Raw genomic sequence first — 9,976 nt, forward strand, 5'->3', positions numbered from 1 at the left:
ACCATTACCCGGATGCAGATAGGTGTTAGAGCCGTCATTTAGTATACAAAGATTATGATGTGATATTGCATCCTCAATTATCTTTCCTTTATCTGTTATTTTATCGCTGCCCCTATAATGGATTATGGGCATTAAAGTCACCCACAACCATAAATGGAGCTGGAAGTTGTTGTATTAACTTTGTAAGTTCTAAAGCTTGTAAATGATAGTTTGGAGGAACATATACGGAACAAATGGTAATTGTTTTTTCAAGTGAAAGGTGTACAGCTACTGCCTGAAGATTTCTTTTTAAAATCTATTTGGCTATGGATGAATTTATTGTTAATTGCTAGAGAGGTGCCATAATGGTTGTACATACTATAGTTTTTAATATTAATTTTATCTGTTTCTTTTAAATGTGTTTCTTGTAAACATATAGCTATTGTAATAATAATAAAACTTTATTTAAAGAAGGTAACCTGGTTAGTGCATGCACTATTCTTCCCCAGGGCCCTCTATAATACATCAATTACAAAAAATACACAAGATACAATTCATCATATATAACAGTATAATAGTCTTAAGGGATTACAATAACAAAATTATGTGGAATAGAGTGTCCATGTACAGACATATGACAATCACAAACATTGTATTTACAATATCAAAATCTTATGTTCAAATAATTGAGCGACAGCTGATGATGTAATTTTCTACATTACACTTAAATGCTCGTAGAGATTGAGAGAGTCTAATGTGTTGGGGAAGTTTATTCCATAGATGTACACCTGAGTACTGAAAAGAGGTCTTGAACAAGTTCGTACGAAATTTAGGTAATTTAAGATCAGAATTAGTTTCAGATCGTAAGTTATAAGAAGTTGACGATTGAAATTCGAATAAATTATGCAGATATGCGGGAGTCATTCCGCTGAAAATTTTGTATAATAATATGTATTTGTACAGATCAACTAATTCATAAATAGTTAACCATCCAAGTTTCTCAAACAGTGGTTTAGAAGAAGAATCAGGATTTGCGTCAAGAATAATCCTTGCTGCCCTTTTTTGTAATTTAAATAGTCTGTCCATGTCCTGCTTGGGGGCATTACCCCAAACAGTCAAACAATAGTTAATAGATGGTAAAATATAAGCATTGTAATATAGTTTCCTGGTATGAAGAGGGAGATATTTATTAATCCTACGAAGAGTAAATAACTTATAATTTAAGGTTTTACAAACCGAATCAATATGATTTGCATACTGTAACTTATCATCAATGTGTACACCAAGAATTTTTTCAGTTTCAACCATTTCAATTGTTTTGTCCAAGGCATAAAGTTGTAAATTTGGATTTTCTAGTCTAGATTTTCTTTGCATTGTTCCCATTAACATACATTTTGTTTTTTCTACATTTAAAACCATTTGATTTTGAGCACACCATTTCTCAATTTCACAAAGATCTGAATTTAGTGTATTTTCTAGACATCTTGCATTATGATTATTAGAATACAGAGTAACATCATCAGCAAACATATCAATATTTGAATTGTTTATATGTAAAGGAAGGTCGTTTATGTACAATAAAAATAAAAGTGGGCCCAAAATTGACCCTTGTGGTACTCCTGCTGTGACGGGTAGAGTTTTGGAGACACATGTTCCAAATTTAACACACTGGGTCCTATTGTCAAGATATGACTTAAACCACTTTATAGCTGTTTGGTCAAATTTGTAATGGGTTAATTTCTCTAAAATAATATCATGATTCACCAAATCAAATGCTTTACTAAAATCTATAAATGTAATACCGATTAGTTCACCACGATCCATTGCATTAAGCCAACTATCTGTTAGTTTTGTAAGTGAAGTTTGACAAGAATGGAGTTCCCTAAACCCAGACTGTGATTGCGTTAGTAGATCAAATTCATTAGTGAAGTTTTTTATGAGCTTAGCTACATGTTTTTCTATCAATTTAGATATAGTTGGTAGGATTGAAATAGGTTGATAATTATTTGGGTCTGCTTTGTCACCTTTCTTAAAAATAGGTGTTACTTTGGCTTGTTTTAAATTTGTCGGGAAAATACCACTTACTATGCTAGCATTGATAAGATGAGTTATAGGTTTACATATATATTTAGATGCGACTTTCAAAAGACGCGGCCCAATAAAGTCAATGCCAGCTGATTTATTGACATTTAGAGAATTTAACATGTTAAAAACTTCGCTTTCCTCAATTTGATGAATACTAAAGAAGGTTTCCTCATCAAGTTTAGACTTAACAAAATTACATAATATATTGGGATCATAATCATGTTTTGGTATTTCCAAAAGAAGCTTGTTAGAGACATCTGTAAAGTGGTTATTAAAAGTATTTGCAATATCCTGTAAATTATCAACAATTTCCCCATTAGAAGACACATGAGATGGAGTTGTATTCTTATGATTACATGTTAATTGATTAAGATAGTTCCACATTTCTTTGGGATTTGAACTCTGTTCAATCGCTGTTTTATAGTAAGAAGATTTTGACTTGTCTATAAGAAGACTAACTTTGTTTCGATAAAGTCTATAGTTCTCCATATCTCCTTCTTTGTGGTAAGAGTCCCGTAAATGTCTAGCATTGTTTATTTCTTGTGTCATCCATTTAGGACGGATTTCACTTTTTACTCGTTTAATTTTAACCTGTGCATGCTGGTCTAGTACGCTATTAAATAATTCATAGAATTCAGTTAGTATTTCATTAGGGTCATGCATCTGGAGGAGATTGTTAAAGTCTACATCTTTTAAGTCTTGGAGGAATTTATTTTCATCAAATTTTTTAAAGTCTCTATACTGGATTTCTATGTGTTTTCCTTTTTGTGGCATGCATTTTGTTTTCCTAGTAGCACATATTGGGTAGTGGTCAGAGATGGCTATAAAAGGTACATTTACTTCACACATGTTATCTGGTTTATTGGTGTAAAAGTGATCTATTAGGGTGCTTGAGGTATTAGTTACTCTAGTTGGTGCTGTAATTAATTGTGAAAAACCAAACTCTTCTAGAGCATATGTCCAACTTTGTGGGGGTTCTTTGAATAAATCTATATTAAAATCACCTGTTAAGATGATTTCAGCATTGTCACAGCAGGAGGCACAGTTAATCTCTCTAGCCAGGTCCTCTGCCCAGCAGGAGGGAGCAGATGGTGGACGATACGCTGAACAATAATAAATTGGTTTAGAATTCTTTATATTTAATTCTAGCCAAATTGTTTCAATATTACCAATTTCAAAATCAGTTCTACGATTGTATCTTATATTTTTAGAAATGTATACTACAATTCCACCACCTGCCCTCAAAGTGCGATCCTTCCTTTCTATTTCAAAGCCATCAATATTCAATTCAGAATCATTAACATTTTCATTCAAAAAGGTTTCACAAAGTCCTAGAATATCAAGAGTTTGTTTGTTTTGAATCATAATTTTTATCTCTTCAATTTTTGGCATTAGGTGACAAATGTTTAGATTTCCTAATTTTAAGCCTTTTTTCGTCAAACCAAATTCATTATTGCTTGTTATGTTATTTTTAGTTATAAACACAGTAGATTTGTCTGATTGTGAAACCTTCTTGGAAGCAGAACTAGTAATATTTCTATTTGTCTTAATGATATTATAAGAGTTTGATAAAGTGTTTGAGTTAATACTTAAATTTTGAACAAATGCACATGAGTCTTTATAGTCACGACATGAACAATAAATCTTATTACATTCCGAGCATAAACAATGAAGAAGAGAAAATACATTATTGTTATTCATTATCCCTCGGGATTTGGTAACGGCTATACTTCCATTGCCCGTTTCCTAGTAGGTACGCGGGCAGAGCTTGGTTTTGTGTCCTAGCTCTCCACAGTTCCAACAGTCCAGCTTTCTCCCATGCCTGCAGTATCGCGATATATGACCACTTTCCCCACAGAAATAGCAGTAGGTTGAACAGAAGGAATCATTGCCAGCCGATGTAATTTTTTTGGCATTTTCGCGCACATTTCCTGTTCTCAGAATATTCACATATCCGTGGTAGATTTTCAGCAGTGCTGCAGTACCTCTGTCTGACAGGTGGATTCCGTCCTTCCAGAAGTATCCCTGATTGAACTTTCCATCTCCAAAGGACCTTGAAGTAGGGATCACAGTGACACCATACATTTCGCACACATCTTTAATGACTCCATTAACATCACTGACATTCGTATCACGCCTTGCCAACACTTCTGAAATATACACACGTACACTGGGATTCCGATGTTGAAGGTCTGCGATTATTTCTGAAAAATCGTGTTCAATCCCCTCTGCATCCCGCCGTCTTGAAGCATCATTTCCACCAGCTAAAATAATAATACTCTGATATGATGACACATCCATTTTTGTAAGTTTTGTCCTTATATTAGAGATGGTTGCTCCTCGATTTGTGCTGACCTGTACTGTTGAAAGCAATCCTCTGGTACGGATCCTTTGTAATATCGAGCTCCCTATGATGAGGACAGATTTGTCCTTTGGTTTCTTTCCAGGTTGATTTTTAGGATCGGGCAAAGCAGTAGCATTCTTGATCTCTGGAGCCTCGCTGGTATCCGTCATGGTACTGCTACTGGTTAAGGGCGCTTTAATGTCATACTGACTATGCCTTGATACACCGGGCCCAGGAATTTTAATTCCATCTGTTGATGTCTCCTTCTCCTTTGTCCTGGTTGGAGCTGTTTGGGTACCTTTTGTATTAAAAGATGTGACCTTCTTTGATGCATTTAATCGTTGTTTAAGTTCGCTGACTTCTTGTGACAGAAATTTGACAGTATCTGAAAGTTCCTTTATGATTTTGGCACTGTCAATGCACTGATGACAATTCATTTGGGGGTCTTCATCAATTTGTGGGGCCTTACTTTTAGGAGTAGATGTGCACTGGGGGGATGTTTCCTCTATGGTCTTACATCTTGTCTCCAAATTTTCATCAGAGGTCTTCAAATCCTTGAGAAATCTCTGGCACCACGAGAAATATGAGTCTCCTTGAATGTGAAGGGTATTTGTTTTCTCATAAATGGTGACTGTGACAGAATCATCTTGAGATTTATATATAGACCCATGTCTTCTTTTCTCACGGTTTTTAAACAGCACAAGTTCACTCTGTAGTAGATCCAAGATGATGGGGTATTTTTCCCCATTGAAAGTTATAGTGACACTCCTCTGATTTTCCTTAACTTGAAGGAAATCTGGTGCATCTGAATCTAGTTTAACAGATTCATTTTGAAGCTCGTTACTTACAATGAATGACTTTGAAAATCCAGTAAATGAGTCCAAAAGTGACTTGAAGAGGTTAGAACTATCACTTAAACTCATTATTATTCCATTGTAATTGCTAAGTATAGATAAGAAATGCAGGAGCTGTAAAAAAAACACGTCTGGTCACCTTGACTGCTTATCAAGCAGGATTCAGAGCCCTTACTGGATTGTCCATGTCCAAACCTCTGGCACTTAAAGCAACGCAGAGGATTTGGAACGAACATTTCAACTTTCATATGGTAAAGTCCAACTTTAATACTTGTTGGTATACCAAAAGTCAAATGGTATATATTTGTCGGTTCTATGTTATTCCGCTTTTTTGTAAACCTTTTCACAAAGACCACTCCTTGGGATTCCAACTCCGATTGGATTTCCTGCTCAGGAATGTCATCCAGGTCGTGATCTCTGTCGAAAAGGATACCTTTGCTTTGATTTAATCCACCGTGGATTTCACCAACAACAGAAATATCGGCAAGCATTTTCAAACTTAGTAAAGAAGTTGATTGCTGTTTTTGGTAACTTCAATAAGTAGAGCTCCGGATCTCAATTTTTTAACAGATTTAGGAGTACCGATGATTCCTTGAATACCTTTTTGAATGATAAATGGTGATATCTTTGTTAAAGGCTTCGTTTGTTTTTCTGATAATTGTGCTTCAAGTGCGATGAAGCGGCGCCAGTGTTCCACGACCGAATTCAGTTGTTCATAATTAAAAGTAATATCAAAACCTGCTGGGTAGCAACGTTTTTTTTAGAGAGCCATGATTATATAAGAAAAGATTCAGAATCCTTGCTCCCTGCCCGCCTCGGAGCGCCAACAAAGGCGATATCTAGTCAAACGGACATCCAGTAAGGCTGATACCAAGAGGATACAAAGAAACTAGTCAAACATGATGTGCCTGATTGACCCTCAGCCACCGCTTAATATATCAATATCAATATTGAAACGTCGGCGTATTGGAAATTGCAAACTAGAGAAAACAGATAATAAAAAATTGCAAAATATCAATACAAAGGCATGTTAATATTATCAGCTCGACATGACTAGCCGATTGATCAAGTCGGGCCAAACTTGACCTCTGTCTAGATGAATATGGGGCCAAAGTGGAGTGTTGATCGAACAGGTTCATTGCACCCAGCACCTGCGGACCTCAGCCACCAGGATCCCCTCCTCCACTAGGTGCAATAATGTAGCCCTCTCCGATTTTTTTTAATCTGATGTTTTCTGGAAAGGGCTACAATTCCATAGCATCTCCGTAATGGTGCAAATATATTTTTTAAATAGGAGCGACTGCAGGCAAAATAAATTATTTTTACATTCAACTTACTTCTAATAAGATGAAATTTTTATTCACTGTCAACAACAGACGCCGTTAAATGCGAAATAATTGTAAAGTAAAGCGTGTTTCCTGGTAGTTTACTCAGCAGCCATGACAGTTCACGTGTGACGTAATGAGACTTTCGCTTAAAATTTAGAACAACTGAATAAAGCAAATATCGGTTTTTATAAATGATTGTGCTGAAATTTATCACAAAAACATAGGAATGTAAAACCAATTCAAATGTTTTTTATGCAAGCAGCGATATTTATGCTTAAAATAAAGGAATTCCAAAGAGATCCGCTCTTATAGAACCTAAATTCTCATTGGCTGTCCCAAAATACAATCTATCAAGGTCAGTAAACATGGCGGATAAATTCGAGTTGTGATGTTGACATACACGAAAAATAAGCGATATATGGATCGTTCTGTACATTTTTGCATTGATTTACGTCTTGGATGACTACTTATTAGGAGTCAAGGTAAGAAGCCATTTACTGACAATTTGAGCCGAAATCCGTGCGGAAGCGAATCGCTCCCACTCTGCACCATTACGGAGATCCTAAGGAGTTGTAGCCCCCCCCCCCTCAAAACAAAAGAGGGAAAGGGCTACATTATTGCAGCTACTCCTCCACCAACACGGGTCGGCCAACAGGTTGCCCCATTTAGTCGCCTCCTACGACATGCAAGGGGGTGCCAGGGACCTATTCTTGCCACCCCGGGTTCCTACGGGTGTAATAACAGCCAGAAATGGTTTTAGTTTGTTTATTAATGCAAAAAAGCGCCCTTTTCGCTACTTACGGTTTGACCGGAAGTGACGACGACGGACGGAAAATTTATTTTTATGCTCCCAGTGACAGATGTTACCAAAAAACTTGTCAAGAACGGCAAAAATACGCGTTTTCCGACTACTTCCGGTTTGGTCGGAAGTGACGTCACCGGACTATTTTGACGACCCCATTTTGAACAACTTTGCTTCTTTGATGTATTTCAAATTGTCAATACTTTTTGAGATATAAAAGAAAAGCTTTTGGCCCCTCTAGGCCCTTAATTTTAGGGGCCGGCCCTTTTCCCGAGATATCATTTGAAAAATCTTGAAATTCTACACTTCTTTTGTTCGATATGTTTTAACAAAATATTTCCAGGTTAAAAGATATCGTAGAAAAGGTCTTAAAATTTTGAAATTCGTGATAGGAGTATCTTAGGGCCATAGCGAGCGCCGGTGTGCGTCATTACCGCTTAATTTTAAATACCTGATGCACTTCTCCATACATAGCTCTACCATGCCGAAAAGTTTCTATCTAGACCCGTTTTTCTGGAAAATTGTGGACAAGATGACCCTAAAAATTCAGAAAATCGACGATATCTCTAGACCGGAAGTGACGTCATTGAAACAGAAAAAAAACCCATAAGGTTCAAGTGATGATCCATATGTCCTGAAGATTTTGTCGAGCCGTTTTCGAGAAATCGCGTGCACAAAATCGGTAAGAGCAACAATATTAATAAAAGTGAAAAAGAAACCGAAGAAAAACAATAAGGTCTTCCGCTGAAGACGGAAGACCCTTATAATAAGAAAAGTGAAAAAGAAACCTAAGAATCACTAAAAGGTCTTCCGCTGAAGGCTGAAGACCTTGATAAACACAACGAAAACAATAGGGCTTTTCGCCCGAAGCGAAAAGCCCTAACAAGACGAAAACTATAGATCTTTTCGACAAAAGTCGAAAAACCCTAATAACACTATTTACTTCATCACCCAGGCCAAAGTTATCTTATCTCTAGGTTTATGGATTTTTTCAACCAAAATGTCCATTGGGTATAGACAAAATAAAAATAATTTAAAACTTCTTTCAAGATAGAAACACCGCTAATTAAAAAAAGAAAGAAAGAAAACACTACAACCCTTTTTGTGTGGGTAAAAATTAAAAACATTTCGTTAAGTTTGCAAAAAATATTTGTAGTAAATGAGAATCAAATAAGAGGAACTATAAATGATTTAACTGAAGGTTTACTTCAGATATCATTAAAAAAAATCTTTTTAAAAATATTAAATATGTTGATTATTACCTGTTATTAGTTTCACCTTATTTCTATTGGTGATTGAACTAAAATGTCAGTAACAATGCATGTATCTGGGACCTCTTACACTGTATAAAAAACTATTTAACTGCTAATATCGATAATTCCAATGTTTCACAAACTGATCACAAAAATTGGCATGTTTTGGGGTTTGGGCAAATAAAATTCAATTTACAAAACTACATAGTCTAGATTTTATTTGCAAACTCGATAATTTTTGTCCCGTTTCAACATATTAATTCCTTACTTTAGAATTAAAAAGGAAATATTATCAATGGGAAAAAATAGCAAACTTTGTAATGAAAACAGCTGATATTCGTTGTTATTTTTTAAAAAACACATATTTACGTTTTAACAGGATTCTTTTGGGGAAAAGAAATATTGCATCTCCTATAATTTGTCCTTCTTTCATTTTCTGTGAAAAGTTTCTGGAGATCGTACTATCTCCAAAACATTTTAAATAAAGACATTTAAAAACCACATGCTAGAAGCCATGTATACTCGTTTATGTTTATACATGTAGTCACTGAAACGTTTGAAACAGATAAACATTTTATTGTATGTTTTGGACTCAGAGGTATTTATAAATATTCAAACCCAGATGACAAGGCATGAATTTTCTGGACAATTAAAGACCAGGATGATAAAAACCTACATATCTATTTTCTAAAAACGTACCTGAAAAAGCGGTTTGGTGGATCCGTAAATTGAAAGATACGATTATTGAAGGACCGTATATATTTTCTTTGTCCCCCAGCGTCCCTCGTGCTGAAAGGAAAAGAAATAAACAAAATAAGATATATTATTAGGCAAAAACATAAATTAACTCCATATTGAAATTTACAAATCATCAACAAAAATAAATAACAATAGATAAGATCTCCTTGCGAGAAATGAGTTGGTCTTCCGTCCGAGTTTTGATGAGATAAGATTTTAATTGAGATTTTCATTCTAAAATAATTATAAAGACTGTGAAGAAAAACGATTTTGCCTCCATAATCTGTATTAAAAAGAAAAAAAAACACTGAACATTAAAGACTTAAAAATTCGACTTTTGACCCCTAATATTAGGGATCAGCCCTATTTTTCTTCATATCATCTTAAAGCTCTCATAATTTTGATAAGTTTTTCTTAAACAACTATTCAGAGATTCTTTTACGTTTTCGTTTTGTATGTCCAGTCCCTTTTTGTATATCATACCTTAAACTTCTCAGGATTTTGAACACTTTTTGTTCAACAGCTATTCAGAGATTCTCTTTCGTTTTCGAGTTATTTGCAAAAGAAATATTTAGGGGCCAACCCTTCAACTC

The 9,976-nt window shown here is 35.1% G+C and overlaps 1 protein-coding gene across 1 annotated transcript; it reads right to left on the reverse strand.

Moving 5' to 3' along the window:
* Positions 1–440: 440 nt before the first annotated feature.
* Positions 441–3,456, reverse strand: LOC134277391 (uncharacterized). The gene is made up of 2 exons (XM_062759728.1): positions 2,065–3,456; positions 441–494 (listed from the first exon to the last, which is right to left on the reverse strand). The coding sequence occupies exons 1-2, from the start codon at positions 3,454–3,456 to the stop codon at positions 441–443; spliced, it is 1,446 nt and encodes a 481-aa protein (XP_062615712.1).
* Between the last annotated feature and the right edge of the window lie 6,520 nt (positions 3,457–9,976).

This window comes from Saccostrea cucullata, unplaced genomic scaffold, assembly GCF_032062105.1.
Source record: "Saccostrea cucullata isolate Sc308-1 unplaced genomic scaffold, CSIRO_AGI_Scuc_v1 ctg6397, whole genome shotgun sequence".
Taxonomy (NCBI): Eukaryota; Metazoa; Mollusca; class Bivalvia; order Ostreida; family Ostreidae; genus Saccostrea; species Saccostrea cuccullata.